The sequence below is a fragment of the Mesitornis unicolor genome, unplaced genomic scaffold, assembly GCF_000695765.1.
Source record: "Mesitornis unicolor isolate BGI_N332 unplaced genomic scaffold, ASM69576v1 scaffold28807, whole genome shotgun sequence".
Classification (NCBI taxonomy): domain Eukaryota; kingdom Metazoa; phylum Chordata; class Aves; order Mesitornithiformes; family Mesitornithidae; genus Mesitornis; species Mesitornis unicolor.
In genome coordinates, this window is record NW_010198847.1 from 4175 (window position 1) to 23670 (window position 19496).

At 47.2% G+C, this 19496-nt stretch overlaps 1 protein-coding gene across 1 annotated transcript; it reads right to left on the bottom strand.

The window, feature by feature from the left end:
- Positions 1–3982: 3982 nt before the first annotated feature.
- Positions 3983–11553, bottom strand: PDE6D (phosphodiesterase 6D, cGMP-specific, rod, delta). The gene is made up of 4 exons (XM_010189282.1): positions 11470–11553; positions 7825–7950; positions 6882–6987; positions 3983–4616 (listed from the first exon to the last, which is right to left on the bottom strand). Exons 1-4 carry the CDS (start codon positions 11549–11551, stop codon positions 4535–4537), a joined length of 396 nt encoding a protein of 131 aa, XP_010187584.1. The 5' UTR covers positions 11552–11553; the 3' UTR covers positions 3983–4534.
- Between the last annotated feature and the right edge of the window lie 7943 nt (positions 11554–19496).

The window sequence follows — 19496 nt, forward strand, 5'->3', positions numbered from 1 at the left end:
GGGGGACCTGGCAGACCCCAGCCCAGTGGAGGTCCCTGAGATGTGAAACCCAACTGGATGCTGATCCCCACTGCCAGCTCTCTCTGAGGCCACCACCCATCTCCTTATGTGCTCTGGGAGTGCCAGCCTCAGAGAGGGAGCAGGGTTGGGCTGCCTGGGGCTCCTCCAGCACAGGCACTGGGAATCCTCCATCCCTCCTGGTGCCGATGGCTGCTCCCCTCACCCAGCCCACCCAGTCCTCTCTGGAGAGCAGGAGGAAGGACCTTTAGTGGGGAGCTCCAGGGAGAGGGATGGAGGATGGCCAGGGGTGGTGGTGCTTGGAGACCCCCCTGTAGTACTACACCACATGAGATCCAGGAAAAGACCTGGAGGAAGTGGTGAGCAGTGCTTTGGAGCAGGTGAGGACCTGGAAAGGCTCTTCACCCCTTTCCCATGGTGGCAGCATTGGTGGGGCAGCTGGAGGACGTCAAAGTCCAACCCTATCAGCCCCTGGAGAACACACAGGGATGGAGACCCTGGACTGGAATCTGCAGGGATGGGGTCTTTGTGCGCGTCCTTTCCTGCTCAGGAAGGAGGCCTGAAGGTGGTGAGGGGCTCAGCTGGGTGGGGGTGTGGGTCCTCCCCCTCGCTTTGGGACAGTGGGGGTCTGTGGGCACCTCTCTGGCTGCAGAGCAGGCTCCCAGCCCCAGTTTTTCTGAGAGCTGAAACCAGCACCCCTCTTTTATAACTTGGGGGGGGAGAGGGGGTGAGATCCAAGGAGTGGTGCATCTTGTGCCCAAATGTGGGGATCTGGATGCTCGGCCAGTGCATGACCCATGAGCGACACCGAGGAGGACAACCCAGAGCAAGTGTGAGCCACCCTATCCCCGACCAGCACCCAGAGAAGGGATAGGGCAGAGAGGGACAGAGGTGTCAGTGCCTGCGGGAGATGCTGGGACACCGCACCCCGTGGCAGGAGCAGCCCTGGTGCTATTTGTGTCCCCCTCGATGTCCCCATGGGCTCTGGGCTGGCCCAGGGCTCAGCGTGTCCAGCCCAGCCCAAGGGCTGCTCTTTTTTTTGGGGCAGAGCTGGTGGCACATCCCACCCGTGTCCCTACCTGCCATGGGCTGATGGGCCTGTGCTGGCCCTCGGTGGCTGTCCTGGAGTCCCCAGAAACACCGTGACCCAAACCAGCGTCCTCATCACTGGGCCACCGGCGCTGTGCAGGGGCTGTGCAGTGCAGGCCATGCTCTGTATTGCAGCACCATCTAGTGCTGCGGGATGGGGAAGCCTGGCACCCCAATCGTCCCCCTGAGAGCCATGAAGGGATCCAGATGGTCCTACGCAAAACGTGTTTGGGCTCAGCTGCTGGTTTTGCCACCTCCTCCCATGGAAATTTGGCTTCTGCCCTTTTCTCTGACCACTTTTGCTCCTCTCTCAGCCAGGTGACCCCAGCTCTGGAAGTCCCTCACTGTCAGGATCTTCACATCACTCCTGTGGCTTCCTCCTGCATCCCTGGCAGTTTTTTGGGGCCCATCTTCCATAGCTGGTGTGCATGATCCCATCCACGCCGTGTCACCGTTCCCCTCTTGCACACACGGGGCAATGCCAGCCCTTTCCAGCCTGGCTTTTGGGACACCAGGAGACTTTTGGGACACCAGGAGACCATTGGGCAGCCCTGTCCTGCTGTCCCCTCCTGCCCTTGCTCTGCGTCCCCAGCTCATCCCTTCACATCTTGTCATCCCTTCTGGGTGCTACATGCTGGGAGACCAAGCAGGATTTCTGCCCCCCAAAATGGGACTAGAACCCTCCCAACCCTTCCTTTCTCCCTCCCAGTGCCACCGGGGAGGACAAAGCTGGGAGAAGTGGGACGAGGCGGCGCTGACCCCGGTGCCACGTGCTGCCTGCACCCGCGGGAAGGTAAGAGTAGCAATGCAGGCACCGAACATAACGCGGCCCTGGGCTGTTCGTGCGCCTTTTGTTTGCCGATAACCTTCGTGAATCAGCCAATTAACCACATTAGGACGACTCCGCTTCCCTGCCTGAGCATTATTGGGCAGGGCAGATTTGGGGCAGCGTGCCAGCAGGAGCCGCCGTTGGCTCTGTTCCCCCGTCACCCTCATCGGAGCGTGCAGGCAAGAGCCCAACATGCCCAGGGTCAGGGTCCTGCTTCACACCCAGCCCCACAGCCCATCCACGGGTGGGTTTTCATTGCCATGAGCCGTGCCCATGCTGCAGGGAGTCTCTGTGGTGTGATGGACCCCAAAACTGCACAGAGAGTTCCCTTGAAGGCAAAAGTGTTGTGCATCACCATCCTCCCTTGCTGTTTTTACCCAGCGGCTGTGTCCCAGCTTGGAGGGTTCCCAAGCGAAGACGTGGCTGAAGAGCAGCAGGGATGAAGCTTCACACCAAATCTCTCCATGCCGGACCCCAGGCTGTGCACAGCCCCAGCTCTCACCTGCTTCTCCCTCCTTCCTCTGCTTGCTGATGTGCCTCTGTGGCCTCCGTCTGTGTCCAGGCTCTGGCTGCTGCCAAATCCACCCGGTTCCCTCTCCCCAGCACTGCTTGACAGCAGATCCAGATGGGGTGGAGGTTTTGTGAGTGGCTGCACTCTGTGGAGGGCCCAGCATGGCAAGAGGCTCCTTGCCTGATCCAGCTGAGTCCTATCCCCCCCAAAATCTGCCCCTTTTACCACTATGGAGCCCTCCCCTTACACAGGGCCTGGCTGAGGAAGATTTCTCTGCCTCAGGGCTCCGAGTTTCCAGGTTGGAGCTTTTTTGGTAAAGGGGGATTGCTGTGTTGCTCCTTCCCACTTGCCTTTCACAGGGAGTGGTGTGGGGCTGCCCTCGGGTCATGGCCAGAGCCACCCCAAGCTCATGGACGGGTGGTGGTGGTGGTGAAATCCCTGCACCTGGATTTTGGGTGGTGTTGGTCAGCCCACGCTGTCTCCTGTTGCCCTACCGGGACTTTCTGCCGCCTGGATCCGGCCGCTGCCCCCCCCCCGCCCCGGCGTCTGCTCCACCGGCTCTTTACGAGAGGCTGAGCCCCGCACTGGGGGATGCCGAGTGTGGGGGAACCGAGGATGCCGGTGCAGGGAAGGAGCGGCTGAGCTGCCGTTCCCCACGGAGCCACTCGAGGGCGCCAATGACCGCCGCAGAGCCGCGCCGCGGAGCCTGCCAGCTCCAACTGGGTGAACTGGGCGAACTGGGACAGCGCGGGCGAGGTGGACGGCGAGGGAAGGGGCTCCGGAGACCCCTCCTGGGCTGTGTAAGGACTCCTCTCCCACAGGAGCCGCAGCCACGCGTGTCAGTGGCCACCTCATCTTCCTAGAGCACAGAGGTACCTGCTCTCACGACCCTCGACCTTTTGTATTTTCCCTGTTTGGACACCTTGGTCTCCCCTCGTTGACAGAGTTCCCACCATCGCTGGATGTCGCCCATGCTGGGTGCAGAGGCGGTTTTGGTTGATCTCTGTGTAAAGGCCTAGGACAGGTTCCATAGCTGAGAAGACTCTGCCCTGAGAAATCCATCAGTGAGGTCTCCTGAGAAAGCTGCTACGAGCAATAACCCTCTTCCTTAAGGATTAATGGTGCAAATTCAATTAATCTAAAAAATCAAATTACGCTGTATTCTTCCCATGTACACCCAGTGGCTGAATTTGGGCTCTGAAAAGCTGCGGGTCATTTCCCTGTGCCTCTGCTGGGAACCTCCAGTTCAGCCACAGGATGGGCTGACCGAGGGGTCGAGCGATCCTAAAGCTGCCCGTGGTGTTTAGGAGCAGAAGCTGGAGAAGCCCCTTCCCAAGATTTACACGTGCTAGAGGAAACCTCTCCTGTGCAGTCAGCCGGAGGAAGAGGAATTTCACAATTTAACAAGGACATGGGGGCTGTGGATGAAGCGGGGCTCTGGAAAGCCCTCTTGTGCTGCTGGGTTGTGACAGGAGTTTGTGTCTGCTGCAAGGCACTCTCATAACAGAAAGGAAAATGCACAGAAGTACCGTTTCTTCCCTTCTTTGGACAGTAGGAATGTTTTAATTGAGAAATTTCTTTTAATTACATTAGGTGATATCACAGTCTATTTTACAAGTTCAGAGGAAGAGGATGCGTGGAACAGTTACACAGAAATCCAGTGAAAGGATAAAAACCTACAGCATGAGAAAAACGAAAAAGGTTAACTTAATCCCTCAAAAAACCGAAACGCTCGGAGAGTTTGGTGTCAGTGGAAATGGGAGATTATACCAGGATCCAGAGAAGTACAAAGGATGAGACTAACATAATTTACAGTATTGGTTCTGCACGACCATCGTCTGCCCGCGTTCAGAGACAGCCTCTGTTCCCCAGGGCCGCGCCGAGCAGATGGTTCTGTCTCTGAGGGTTTGGTCTGATCTGGTCTGGCCAGAGGAGAAAGCAAAAATAAGTGATGGGCAAAGGTCACAACCCACGCTGAGCTGGTCCCCAGGGTCACCGCCTACGGGAGTGTCTTCCACTGGAAAGTCGGGGGGTTCTGCACCAAGAACTGTATGGAGGAAAACTAAACAGCTCCAAAAAGCCCCATCTCAAACGTAGAAAAGTCTCACTCTGGAAGTGCTTACGAGAAGGTCATCATCATAGAATTTGGTTTCTATAATAACGTTACCACTGCGGAAGGAAAAGAGGAGAAAAGAGGTGTTAGAAAAGTGCAGGAACAGTGGAAAACAACTGCATCTCTCAATGCTCCCACAAGCCTGGGCTGGTGTCTCACCTCCCCCACAATGAGCTTTGGTTTGGAGCCGCATGCAATGAGCACCGTGTCCGGACCCGGGGGATCCACTGCACCCCTACATGGAGCACCCACCCAGCCCTCCCTTGCGTCCCTTTTCTGGGCTCAGTGACACACAGGCTGCGAGAATGCTCATAAACCAGCAAACTCCTGCTCACACCAAACCAGCAGTCCCAGCACCTCCAGGCCCTTTCTCTTGCAGTGTGCTGGGAAAACCAATGGGAATTCTTTTTATTCCCCATCTCTGTCCTCTGGTGCTGAGCAAGCCACTTCAACCAACTCGACGTGTCAGCTCCCTGCAGAAGTGCTTAAATGCAAACGCACAAGCACATTTTATACAAACTGCGCTGGAAATGTAGGTTAGGGTGTGACAAAAGCTCTGATGATTTCAGTTGCTGACTTGGGAGATTTTTGGTAAGAACTCGGGCCATCACAACACTTGGAGCAGTGTGATTGACCCTGTCTAAATAACCTGGCTCTTGTAAAGCCAAAGGAGCAGCTCCAGCTCCACTGCAGCTCCTGGTATCTCTAACACTGGCAAAGGTTTTTGGTGTGGCGTGGCCAATGCTTGAACCTAAATGTCAGGAAATGCTCTCAGGCTGATACTCAGTCATCCTTGGTTAGCACCACATACTGCAGCTCCATTCTCTCCTGCTGGAAACACTGGAACAAACACGAGGTCTTTGGGGATATCAGAAAGTGAGGGGCTCTCTAAGTCTTGGCAGCTGAAAACGGTAATTTATTTGGGTCACAAAAATACTTGCAGATTTCTTTGGGCTGGTGATTCTACTGCAAAGCTTCAAGAATAACTTTAGGACACCTCCATGAATAGGAAAAGAGAGCTGGACTGCTCACAAGTGGAGCAAGTGGGAAATCCTCAAGGTCACTTGAGAACTGGACTCTCACTGCTCCCAGCCCTGGAAATGCCTTGATTTCCTGAGATGGCCAAAACCAACTTGTCAGATGTCTTTATTTCTGATTCCCAAAGCTGAATCCTCCTGTCCTGACTGAAAGCCGCCAGCTCTGAGAGCCCAGGACGTGCGTGGCACCTATGAGGTTCTGCTCACGTTGTGCTGGGGAGCACTGTTTGAACACTGATGCTCCCTGCTGAGCCCCGTCTCTCTTTGAAACGTGCTGTGAACAGACAGCAGTGACGGCAGTTCCTGTCCTGCTGCCTTCTCCATGCGACTGGTGCTCCTCCAGCCAGGGGACAAGCGGGAGGGAGGTCTCAGGGGACACAGTGACCTTGCGGGGAGACGGGCTGCTCCCTGGCTGCTCTCGCTGGCAGGAGATTCCTGTCCCCTTCTGTCTCTGCTGGCAACGCGCTCTGGAGGTGTTTGCCAGCGCCCAACTAGCGCTGCAGGGAGGGATGCTTTCTGTCAGTGATTACGGACAGTGTTCCCAGGAGCATCCCTCAAGGAGCCTTTTCCAACGTCCCACCAACGCTGACCCCACTCAGAGCAATGCCCAGCACTCGTCAGTGCTCAGGATCACCGCCCTGCTCAGAAATCAATGTGCAAACAGTGGCCAGGACGAGACGTTGCTGAGGAAGGTGCATGAATCCCATTACGGGAACTGTAAAATTAATATTTCCCACCTGTTAAGGGTATTTTACCCCCAGATACAACTCCATAAGACTAAATGCATAGTCTATAATCCAATGTAAAAGGCACAAATCTTGGCAAAATGGTACAGGGATGCAACAGACACTAAAGCAGCTCCTGTGGGTGATACACTGCTTGAAAAACAACCTCCTTGGACAAGAGTCAGCGATCAATAGCTGGATTTGAAAATGGCCCAAACATCCTTTTTTTGTTTGTTCCCGAATGCAAGGGGCATTAAGCTGAAAAGCATTTTAAAAATCCTTTCACAGTTCACCTTTCGAAAATATTAAGCAACTCTGATAATGGATCCGTTCCACTTTCACCAAACTTTTAGTGCTATATTAATGCAAATTGGGCCTATGGGAAAGAAGGTAATGAGGTTGGCTTAGCCCCTTTTATCTCTCAGCAGCCAACAGCAGTGAGGGTGATTCGGAGGTTGTAGCAGCTCCCTCTCCTCACTCCCACGGCGGCCCCCAAGGAAACGCCACACACTGCTTTTGCTTTGCCTGCTCTCAGATGCTGTAAGTCCAAGGCACTCACGTTAAAACGTTAGCTGGCATCATCTGTGATTCAGGTGCTGCCTCTATCAAGGACTGCCAAGTGTTTGTGGAGTTAGGAATCACAAAACCGAATTCAAAGAACCATTCTGCAAAGTAAAAAGAAGATGCAGAGGCATTTGAAAGAAGATAAAATCCACCAATGGTCCTTTTGCTTTTCACCTGACAGGCTGGGGAACTCCCTCGACTGTCCTGCCACGCTGCCAAAATTCTACATGTAAATTATTTAGTACAGCTTCAACTGCATTGAACCCCGGCCTCCTCTTACAGCAGATACTCCCTTTCTAAAACATCTGATGGTAACGATAAAGTCACGCCGCTCCCTTAGCATCCAGTGGAAATTTTCTCATACCTAATTGGGAACGGGGAAACCGCACTCCCCCTCCTGCAGCCATCGCCTGGACCCAGCTGAGACCAAGCGTACAACTGGCTGCCCAAAAGACGAGGAGCTCAAGGTTGCATCATCTCCCCCTGCTCCGGCCCAGATTAACGCTGCAGAGAGGGAGATCAGACGCGCGGCTGTGGAGCCACACGGACGCTGCTCGGTGGCACTGCTGTCACCAAAGTAAACCAGAGGCTCCTCTGGTCCAGCCACTGGTCTGGTGGTGGCCAGCACTCGGTGCTCCCGAGTATGAAGCATAAATCCCCACAGTGGCTCTAAAATAACCCGTTCTTTTGCCTCAGGCAGCCTGCGGTGGATTTATGTCCTGCAGCACGATTACCCAGACTTTTTGCTTACATAACGAAGTGTTAATACACTTATGAAATGCTATCCCTGATGCTGAGGCCCATTAGTCCTGACGAGATGAGCGCTTCGGTGCTACTCTGAAATATTACAATTACCGCGTTCAACCCATTTTAGTTTCCCTTCATCCCCGCTGCGCTGGGGTCACTGCAGCAGGGCTGCACAGCGGGCAGGTTCCTACCTTCTAGACACTGCCCTTTGAAATAAACTTTCTGTTCCAGTCGGAATTTCTCCATTTGTTCTGCTGAGGAAAAGTTTAACTCCCGGGACACCGCTTTGCACTTCAGGATTTTTTTAGGAACTCGAGCTGTGAAAGAGAGAGAGAGGCATTATTTGGGCACAATAAACAAACACAGCTGCTTCAGGTGCTGTTATAACAGACTCTGAAATGACGACTGGTGCAGGTACAAGATTATAGTAGCAGGAGAAATGCAAACACAAAACACTTTGTTTTTACACTTGCAGGAGTGAAATCCAAGATGCAACTGGATTTAGAGGCACCTTGCACTCCAGGGTATCTGAGCTGTTGCAACAGCAAGTGGCAAACTGTACCGAGTAGATATTTCATAAAGCTCTTTTTAGAGGCGGAGGAGTAAGAGAAGGGACTGTTTGGGAGCGCCAATTAATCCCTGAAAGGTCCTAATCGGGAGAATCCAGAGGGTGGCAATATGGTAAAAATCTCCCCAGCCCGTCACAGTCCAGTGGTGTGATGGTACAAAATCCTTCCTGTGCGTTAGAAAATGCTTCATGTAAATTTGTTAGAAATAAGGAGAGGAGGGAACACAGCCGGCACGTGCTTTATGAGCCAAACTGTTCCTAAATGGCAGATGCATCAAACCGTCCACGAGCAGACAGCGAGCAGGCTGCTGTTCAACAACAGGAAGAGTCTCCCAAACCCTGGGCAAATCCATCCAACAAAGAAAAGTTCAGTGGAGTCGGACCTTGATATGAAACCAATTTTAGGTCGGTTTGGTTTTTTTCCAGCATAGAAATGTGCGTGGCATCACCTGTTCCTGCCCTCACAAGTCCAGACTGTCGGGAGTAAACATCCTTGCAGTCAGGTGTAAAATGACTTCTGCAGTTCAGTCATTCCACTTCTTTCATCCCCAAGACAGACTGCGGAGAATGTTTGCTTTCATATTGTTAAACTACTAAATAAAGGTTACTCTTAATAAAACGAAGACTGTGTAGTCTTTAAACCTCTGATCTAAGAGATTTTACCTGACATGTAGACCATCGAGCAGAAAATTTCAATTGAAATAATTTATTTTAAATTCATTTGCTTTTATAACTCTTTTTTCCATTAAAAAGACAAAAGTTTGATTCTCATCAGTCAGGACCACTGTAAAACATGCTGAAATGCAGGGAAGCATAGACTTCATCCCAAACTTAGCACTGCTTTTTGTTAACCTGAGGATACGCTACACCTGCACATTTATTTAAGCACTTACACAGCTAACGCACATTTATGATCCCTAATTCTGATTACATTAGAGAGTGATGAACGACACATTTCTTATTTATTAAGCAAGTTGTTTTGGGTCCAACTGCATTTAGTTAGAAACTGAAATTCAATTAAAATATCTGTATCATTATGTTTTCATATAGTTTAATAGAACTACCTTAAATATGTGGGGAAATAGAAAGCAACCTATCTTAGCCAAACTTCTTTTATATATCAAACTACATCTTTTCTTAGATCAAGGAAGGATTACTTGTATTTCCTGAATGAAAGCTGGCTGTGGTGACTGGGAACACCACTGGGGGTTTACAAGTGCGAGGCCCCAGCAGCTTGCTCCAAAATTTGCTCCTACATTGGAGGAACCCAAACTTTACAGATTTGTGTCTCTCAGTTTTGACTGCGCTGTTAATTCCAGTTTCAGGTGCTCAGGCAGTGATTTTCCCTACTTTCAGTGGTTTCATCTTAAGACTTCAGCAGCAATCAATACCCCATCAATATCCTTGTTATTTAATCTAAGTGGTAATAGTAAGTTCAGGTAGTAACACAGTATCATGATTTGAACCTTAAAGAGTTCATGTTCTAAAGAAGCCCGTACTAAAATCAAATAGAAGTCCTGTTTCAAAGGCAAATGAAGCCCTATTTAAAGGAAACTTATTTCATTCTCTCCCTGTGTATTTGGTTCTTTCTTTGCTGTGTCCAGACTGTGATTTGCCATAATCTCTTCAGTGGCTTCTCCTAAGAGGTCCTCTCTGCACCTGTTCCAGTTTGTGCTCATTCATCTTTGAGATGGATGCTGAACTGCACACCAGGTAAGGTCTTAACAACTCCTCCGACCATGGGCATTAATCTCATGCCAGAGTACGTTTTAATTAATTCCCCAACCTCCTCTGATGGAGGTAAAGGACAATCTGAGACACAGGGAGGTGATACGGTTTGCAAAAGTGAGAAAGATGGCAGGAGGGAGATGGGGAAAGGCAGTAAGCCCTGCTGAGACACAGCTCCAGCTGTGCTCTGCCCCAAAACACACCTTTCTGCAGTCACATTGACCCACGGCAGTGCAGCGGCCCGTCGAGACACAGCGAAGAGGTTCAAAGCCACATGTCCAAGGAGAAGCTTTTGCAACACAAAATCAGGGAAGATTTGGGATGTTTTTAGCTGATTTCTGCTTTCTAAAGCCTGATTCCTCAGTTCTCCTAGGGCTCCTGTTACACAGTTATTTCAGAAGGGAAAGCGAAGAGCGTTCAAAGCCATGTGTCCAAGGAGAAGCTTTTGCAACACAAAATTGGGGAAGATTTGGGATGTTTTTAGCTGATTTTCTGCTTTCTAAAGCCTGATTCCTCAGTTCTCCTAGGGCTCCTGTTACACAGTTATTTCAGAAGGGAAAGCATCGCTAACCCGCAGTTCAAGAAATTTAGTGTTAAACTGATGAACTCCCATATTTGTTTTGAAAGTTATATTTCAATTGCTTTCCTACAGTTGTATATGAAGGTGCTGGAATGTCTTCCTTTAATATAGGTATCACGTATGATAGGCATGAGTAAATATCCGTTCAGGCCTATTGGCAGGACTGTTTGCTGTTAGCACTGCTGTGAGAACAGGAAAACAGGTTAGCAAGGAGACAAAGCCTGGAAAAAGGTTCTAGTAACCACTGAGTCACAGCTTTGCTTTCCTGCATCCTCTACTCCTGGCAACAGGCCCCTTTGAAGCCAAGACACCTACTACTGAGCCCACCAATGAACTCTTGTCATAAAGCAGATGAATGTTGAGCCTTCAAAACTACTTCAGTAAGGCCAGACTCTTCACAGGGCCAAAGCAAAGGGCAAGGGACGTTACACAAATGGGGAGGAGTAGGGGACAATGAAGTCCTCTGCTACCCAGAGAGGACAGAGGTGAAGGGCCACAGACCTTCCCAGCAATGGCAGAGGGACAGGAGGGCAGAGCGCATTTGCCACACGTGCCATTTTAAAGCAGAGGTCAAATTTAGTGCAGGAGAATATTAGGACACTTGTGGCCAGGCAAGGTAATAACTGTGTATGCTTCTTCCCCACTGGTTCTCCATTTGACCTCTACCTTGACTAAACCCTGTTGTTATCCTGAGAAAAGTTGATCTGTTTTTATACTTTTCACTTAGGAACCAACACTCGGCCTAGCAAAGTTTGGTCACTCATTCTTGTCCCCTTTGCCACCACTGATCCGTTCCTACCTTTCTCCACATGTCCCTGGGTTATTGTGGTGGAGGCCTCTGAAGATGTGAGGACACAACCAGGACATCTGTGCCCCGGAGCAGGGGGACACTCACAGCTCCGGTGACCCAAACATACAGCAACCTCCAGCCCCAAAATGCACAGTGAGACCGCACAGTACCTTCATGCTCCACTCCAGGTACAGACAGATCTTCTGTTCCTTGCCAGAGGATCTTCCCTGTTTCTGCATCCCGAAGGTTCATCCAATTTCTGATTGGAGAGCAATTAAGGAAAACAAGCCATTTACAGCCCTAAATGCTGTGCCTATTATTTTTTACTAAGCCCCGAAATAGGCTGCTCCAGCTGAATTTCAATCATGTTTTCTGATTCTCAGGAGGCCAAGGAAAAGAGGTACCTTTTTTTCCCAGAAAATAAATGAACAAACCAACCCTTGACCAGAATGAATGCAACAAGAGTTGCACAGTCACAGATTTAGTTTTCGCTTTAGACTGAAGCTTGTTAACCTCATTTATCATTTCCCATTGCTCCTAAAGGATAAAGGCAATGTCACTGCGCTGCAGAGAAGCAGGAGCATTACTAACAATAACAGATAATTTTACACAAACAATTGCTGTTCTCCAGCATTTGAAAAACGCTCGAAAAAGAAGTGCTTCCTATATAACACTGGAAAAAGAATAGCATCCGATGGAGCTGGCTTTCCTAGTTTACAAAATATTAATATCAAGGGTTGTTCTGCTGCTGTTGACCTGGTAACTGCCACTCATGGGAATTCTTCAGCTGCTGAGTGCTAAGCAAAAAGAAATGCTCTCTTTTCACACTCAGCAAGCAAGGCTGCGCCAGCCTTCAAAAAATCACTGGATTAGTCATTAAAGCTATAGGCAAGCATGAAACACTCATTTTCTTAGGGACAATTATGAGTGATCTTTGAAAAACCTCTGTCATAACTCAGACATAGACACATCAGGAGAAGGAGCCTGCAGCCATTTACCTGCCTGATGAGAGTGCAGGATTTGTGAGATAAAACCACACAAACCATCACCTTCCCAGCTGTTTCCTTTTGCTGCTCTATGGCAGCGCACCCTTGGGACTCTGTAATTCCCAGACACAAGACTGAAAACGATTTGGGAGAAGGGGAGAGACCCAAGGAGCTGACTGGGGAGGCAGAGTAACAGAAGAGGGACAATATGGACCTTGACGCAGGTATAAATAGGAGCTGTCAGAGATAGGCACATTGAACCCATCCTCTCACATGCAGTTTCTGAGCAGACTCACTCAGACTCATCACATCGATCCAATCTTTTCCAGAGCTCCAGGGAAGAAACAGATGCTTTAGCAAACTTTGCATTGCCGGGTAACATTTGTTTTAAAATGACGTGTGCTGGCAAGTGGAGAAATCAGAGAGAAAACGTGCACAAGAACCTGCAGCGAGGTTGGGCATTTCATGCGGTGCTGGCTGGAAAACTCCAGGTCCTCAGCCAAAGCAACCCACAGGATGGAACCACCCCGACCATAATTTAAGATGTCCCAAAAACTCCACTGTTTTTAGATACATCTGCCCACAGACAAACATACAAACTAGCCAGGGTAAAGCTATCTGCATAGAAAACAGCGTGCAATCTATCAGACACCAGGTACGAGGGAAAGGTAACAAATGAGCCAATCTGAGAACACCAATGACAAATTATTTTATCTTCACAACACCTTGGGATGCAAACAGTCTAACTATTAGCAATACAGTAATTCAGAAAATTTGGCACTCGATTATCAAACCCCTCTATTACATTTTAAAAATGATCCCCTTCAGAAGTATTTACTTACTATTTGTTCACTACTGCTGTCAGTGGGAATGATGAGCTCACGGGTCCAGCCATAGGCTGTGCAGTGCCAAAGGGAGCAGCAAAGTTCCTCTGAACTGGAGAGAAAACACCAACCAGAACAGCAAAGCAGTGCTATCCCAGTATAACGAATAAACCATCTTCCTTTTCCCTTGCCATGTCTCACCGTCCCTTCCTGTCCCTCTTCCTTTACCAATTTTTGGAGTGCTCTGGAATCACGTTTGCCATTTTCAAAAGTATCACCTCAGAAATGCCCTTCAAAGAGTACGTGTAGCCTCACAGCTTAATTATTATCCTTACCTGAAATACATTGTTATAGAGTGATGGTGACCTACTGTACCTGGTGAGAGGAAACACCACTCTAATACTGACTGCTGTCGCTCCTCCCCATAAGGATTTACCTCTCAGTCCAGTCCAAGAGAGATGATACAAGTTATGTCGAGATCTGTGAACATTTGGGGTGTTAGACTCCTATAAAGTGCTTTGTTCTGGATTGATGCTCCATTGTAAGAGCAAACCCATGCAGGACAACCTGCCCTGCGCTTTATATTCTGTCAAATTAAAGATGAAGAATAAATTAAAAGCTCAAGTCCGTATCCCTGCTGATAAATGCAGGTCAGCAATGCACGCCACATTCTCTAGAAGATATTTTGTATTTAAACAACCAGGACATTGCTAACCCATGTGGATTCCACATCAAATGAGTAAATGTTTAGTGTCAGTGTAGCCAAAGGCTTTCTGGCCCGGACGGATGCACGTGCAGGCTCAGGATGTGCTTTTTCTGCAAATAAAAAAATGAAATCACCCTGCTATTCAGAGCGTATACCCAGAGTTCAAATACGTGGATCCAGATATATTTTAAGGGATCAGAATACCCTAGCCAGCTGACAAGTTTTTTCCCAGTAACAAAGCATCATTACAAGAGAAGAACAAGTCATCAAATCTCAAAAGTGCACACACTTGATCTTCTACTGGAAAAAAAACCTCTTCATGTTCAAGAAATTATTTTTAAACATTTAAATGTTTAAAAAGAAACAGGCACCTGAAAAAAAATTTCCTAAGTCAAAAGTGAGATAATTTACAAAACTTAACTGTAATGGAGTAAAAAAAAAGAAAGGCAAAACCCATCACAAGTGATTTTTTGGCAAGGGAATACCTGACAGAGCAGCAGCTGTGCTCTTACCTAGTTAGCAGCTTATCACACTATTTCTGTCATCTTGGCTAGAAAGGCCGGTACTAGGACATCCCCCAGAGTGAAGAAAATGGAGATCTTGAACCAAACCCACACACACTGTTATCTTCTAATGTGTTTAATTGGTTTAAGATTCTTCCATCCCAGCATGAGAGATATTGTTACTAAAAATAAGAAGTGCTCCATCTTCCAAGCAGCAGTGGAGACCTGCAGGCAGGAGGAAGAGGGCATCTGAAGTATTATTGAAAAGGAGAAAGTCAATTAATATTGGTTTAACACAATTACTCTTTTTGAAGAGGTTTGTGTCAAGCCACCTGGCAGGGGAAGCTGAGGAAAGCAAGGAAGAGCCAGGCAGTGACATCTTTGTGGAGACAATATACCTGAAAAAAGGAAGAACAGAAGTACACTCCTAATTCAGCTTCTTCTAAAATCACAAGAACACCATTACATTTTCATTCTCCTGGATTTCGTTTTTTTGGGTTTTTATGTTTTAGGAAACAATGTCTGGTTTAAGACTCAATAGGTCAAATACTCTTCAATCCTGAAGGCAAGGCAGGATTAGGGAGAACAGCAGAAGGAAGGGTGCACTGTTGATCTATTTATATTCCACCACCTATTGGGTCAGCAAAGTCTTACATAAAAGCTTTGTAGTGGCTGGAATTTGACTTGCTTTATATACATGGCATGAATTAGCTTCCTCCCAGACCTACTTTGCTCAGCCTGATGAAGGGAAATGGTTTATGCATTTCTAAATTCAAGTTTTGTTATCTTGAATACCTCTGATATCCGAACATAAATTCTTTCTCTTTTGAACCTGTCACAGAGTTCTCGTCTCTAACAGATCAAAATATACACACTTCTCTTTAGCGCTGCAAAAGATTCCCGTGTATTACCACACCGGTAATCAAGAATAACCTTGAAGGAAATGAATGAGCACAGGCAAAATGAATCATCAAAGCAGTATGGAGTTCTGCCCCCATCTCCCTCTTATTTGTATGTTGTAATGTTGAGCACTTCTTGAACATCTCAAAGCCTGCAGCAAACAGTAGGTGCTGTTTCTTCCATGGAAATGGTCCATTTTTCATTGTATTCCTTGCTGTCTGCACCATTCTAAAACTGAAAGCCCCAAACAATTCAGATTTATGTCTCTTGCAGATCTGGACTGCTCAGCTTTCACTCGTGATTTTACACTGTCTGTTGTGAAAAGCAGACACAACCAGGCACTCGTGACATGGGTGAGGATGCTATTTTAAAGAATGCTAAAGGTGAGTAAAGATCGACCTTTAGGGATGATATTTTTATCAGACATATTTTCCCAGAAGAATATTTGCATCTCAGTTGTTTCAATCCAGTCTGAGTAAGGACCAAACTAAGTTAGCATCCTACCAAACTGTAGGATTATGAAGCAGACCGCCCAGACGGCCTCATGCTTCTATTCCACTCGTGCCATTTGTCCTCTAATACTTCTAATCTCACTTTTTATGACAACTCCCAAATCCCTCTTCCTCAGAACTCTCAATAATTCACTTAAATGTAAGCATACGCACAGACATTCTGAATCAGGTCCTTGAGTTCACTGTTTGCACTCAAGAGAAATGCTGCTGTCTTTGGTGCTTAATAAACCACACATTTTGGCAGTGCTGGCAGTGCATTAAGAGAAAAGGAGTCTTTCCTCCTAGCCTAAGGCTGAAATTCAGTGCAAAATCCTATCTGAAGGAACTGAACGAGCATTCTGTCTAGTAACGGAAGCACTAAAATACACAGTGAAACTGGAAGCTGTTCCTCAAACGTTACTGGAGCCTTTGGGCATGGCACTGCTGACTTCTCCAGCTTTCAGACAGCAGCACTCTCTTGGGTTCAAATCAGTCAGAAAGGACGCTATGACAGCTCTTGCAGGAGCAGGTATTTTTAAAAACATTGCTATTATTATACACCAACTTTCGTGGAGTGACGCACGAGATATGGGTTACTGTGCTTCTCCAAATGCTGGGAGGTGCCGGGGACTGGAAATCAAATCCTTGAATGGAAGGAAGCCAATTATCCCTTCAAAGGACTCCTGACGCTCCTGTGCTCACTGCCTGAGCCTGCTTTGAAACTCCCATGCACAGCAGAAATTGCTGTGCCACAGAAGCCAGGGAGATCCACAGATTAATGGGAACCACATGACAAAATGAAGCAAAAGTAATTTTGCAAATCGTGTAATCAGGGGGATATATTTAACAGCTGTAGCATCACAGCCAAAAAAATCAACACAACCTATACTTGCATACTTTGTACTTTCCTTTTTTACCTCCCCCCTTACATCCTTGCTTGCAGGTGCTGTCTATATGGACCTTATATCACCACGTATTTTCATCTAACATCAGACAGTCCTGGATTAAGCTGTTCTTGGCCTGCACTTGGAAAGACAGCCACACGTTACTGAATACCATGTCAGCCTTACCTTGATTGTAATTAAAACTTATGCTAACAGGGCAGAAGTTAACACTGCTGTGTTGTGTTGTGTTGTGTGATATGGTATGGTATGCTATGGTATAGTATGGTATATGATATGATATGATATATGATATGATATGATATAATATGATATCCTCAGATCATTTCAGCCATGCAGCAAGGTTGGTCCAGTATCCATTGCTATGTGTTACATCCTCCCTGTAAGAATTTAACAAAGATGCTCTCTGCACCTTGTGTAACTGTTTTGAAGATGAGCTACATTCCCATCATGAAAATACTGCCTGCTTGAACCTCTTAACACATATTATCTTAGCAGGGATCATGTTGAGGCACACAGCAAAAGTCTACAATAAAAAATCAGCACAGGTCAATTCACAGTCAGATGCTAGAGAAATACAGAAGCTGTTTCACTCGGCATGCTTTGGAAACGCAGTAAAATCATGTCCAACATTTGTCAATAAAAATTTTACGCAGTTTAACATCTGTGCCTTTCAAACAGTTTAAGTCGAATAATACAATTATCATTCACTATTTTTACAAAATGGACAATTAACACACACCTTCATAGCATCCTAGGGACGTCACGTAGCAGAGTAAGGCACAGAGTTTGCTTTTGGTCAGTTTATATTTAATTGTCACTCCTGCCAATTTGCTGTCTGAAATTATTCCTAGACTCTGGCAAGAAAAGCGTCCAGCACGGGCAGTCAGAGGAGGATGCATTCTGTTTCTCCAGTACTACACAATATATTGCAGAGTAAGCCAGGCCCCACTCCACTGACGTTGCCTCTTCTCAAACCAAAGGAGCAGGACACAAACAGACGTACACTTTGAAGGAAAGAGTTACAGACCTACTGAGTCTGGTAACCGACATCTGAGATCCTGAACAGAGGAAGTTGAAGCAAAAAGCAAAAGGCAGTTGCGCTACACAGAATATGATGTTGTTTAAAGGGGGAATAAGCTCCAAATCAAGTCTGCACACGCAGAAATGTCCAGTGTATGGGGCAGGTTCTGTCAGAGGGAGAAAGCTGCTTTCTGTGCCAGACCTGTGAAAGTGCTTTGTTTGCTACTATGAGAAATGAGTTTTGTTTCCTCTAGAAACAGATGTTAAGATGGTTCCTAGAACCCAGTAACAGTGCCAAAATAAAAGCAAGCTGAAGTGATGTAGTGGTTTTATGCTGCTTTCTCTGCCTATGGTTTTTAGGCTTTTCTGTGGCCTCTCTGAAGAGGCTTGACAGAATTCCTGTATACCAGCACCCCAGCAGGAAAATCAACATGCCATCACATCTGGAGATTGCTTTACATCCCAGGTAGTAAAACAATCAATAACTTAGAAAAATTCATCATCGTTTGCAGCACCAGCTCAGAAGCATGAATTGCACAGAGACAATCATTTTCTCCTTTCCAGCGTGATAACGCTCAACTCCTCCCCCCCTGCCCTGCATTTGAAATGGATCTCAAAAATCAGTGTGTTAGAAAAGCTCGAGCTCATGCTAAGAACCCTTTGAATATTAACATAATTAATGTCATCAGTAACACTCTGAGCTTGCAGAAACAGCAGGTGAATCAATGGGAGTGAAGTATTCAGCCGAGAAAAGAATGTGACCTTTAAAATCCATAGGGCTTGATCAGAATGCAATTTTAAAGTGGGCTGCTTGTAGCTCAGTGGAAAGAACAAAACTGAACGTAACCAAGGAGAAAGCGAACGGAGACACTCCATACACAGGGAAACTAAAAATAAAACTGAAATGTAAAACACTGGGATCTGCTTATAGAAGATGCCCCACCTATAGCAATGCTTAAAACTAACTTCAATGCTTTAAACACCCAAACAGTTTGGAATAAAAAGCGCACGATTCGGTTTGCCCACTTTTTAATTTTAGCACAGCAAACAATTTTCCTTTCCGCAAGCGAACCCTGAAAAGGATTCGGCGACTGAAACAACTTCATTTCACCTTAACCACTTCACAACGTTCAATCACTTCAACACAGCTGAGCTACGATGAGAGTATTTCCAGGTTCTCAGCAATCAGTGAACTAGAGGGACTTTCACGGAAATAATCTACCAAGGGGTTCTGGTGAGTAACTTCATCTTCATAAATGAGGTTGTAACCAGAAGCCCTCAGAGGAATTCACCTCCCTGTAGGTCAGCATGGCCTGTTGTTCTTTACAGAGCTGAAACGCAGGATGCCACGGCAGTCACGCAACAACATTGGCTTGAATGGAAAGAGCTATTTTGAACCTTGATACGCCTCTTCAGTTTATACCATTACTTAATTTAAAAAAAAAATGCTTATAAAGGAAAGCTTGATTGATTTCAGGTCATTTTTGCAACATGTGGAGTGGATGGTTTTTGTACATGTCTAAAAGGATCTTCACACTTCCCCATACACACAGGGCCCAAACCTGAGCACAGGAACAGAGACCTCTTTGACCAAATTTCTAAATGGGATAAACATGGCTGCTTAGCTGGCATTTTCATGTTGTTTCACTTGAATGACCTGTAGCCCTGCGTGAAGTGTGAAAGACCCACCCTAAAAGGCTTTAAAAAGGCAGTTTTACAGAGCACTTTGTGGCCAGTTGATGCCTTTGTTCCTTGAAAGCCCCTGCCATAATTTCTCTGTTGAGCCCAGTGCTGTTTATTGCAAACAGAGCTGAGCAGCAGCAGGTTCCCCTGCTGCTCACTTTCCCTGTCCTCTGCACTCC

What these genes read in the sequence shown, in the direction of transcription:
- PDE6D (XM_010189282.1), bottom strand. Translation starts at nt 11,551, where the DNA reads ATGAACCTTCGGGATGCAGAAACAGGGAAGATCCTCTGGCAAGGAACA. An exon ending in CAAAGGGCAGTGTCTAGAAG is followed by an intron (nt 6,988 to 7,824) that starts GTAGGAACCTGC and finishes TTTACTTTGCAG; the next exon opens with AATGGTTCTTTGAATTCGGT. An exon ending in ATGCCAGCTAACGTTTTAAC is followed by an intron (nt 4,617 to 6,881) that starts GTGAGTGCCTTG and finishes TTCCTTCCGCAG; the next exon opens with TGGTAACGTTATTATAGAAA.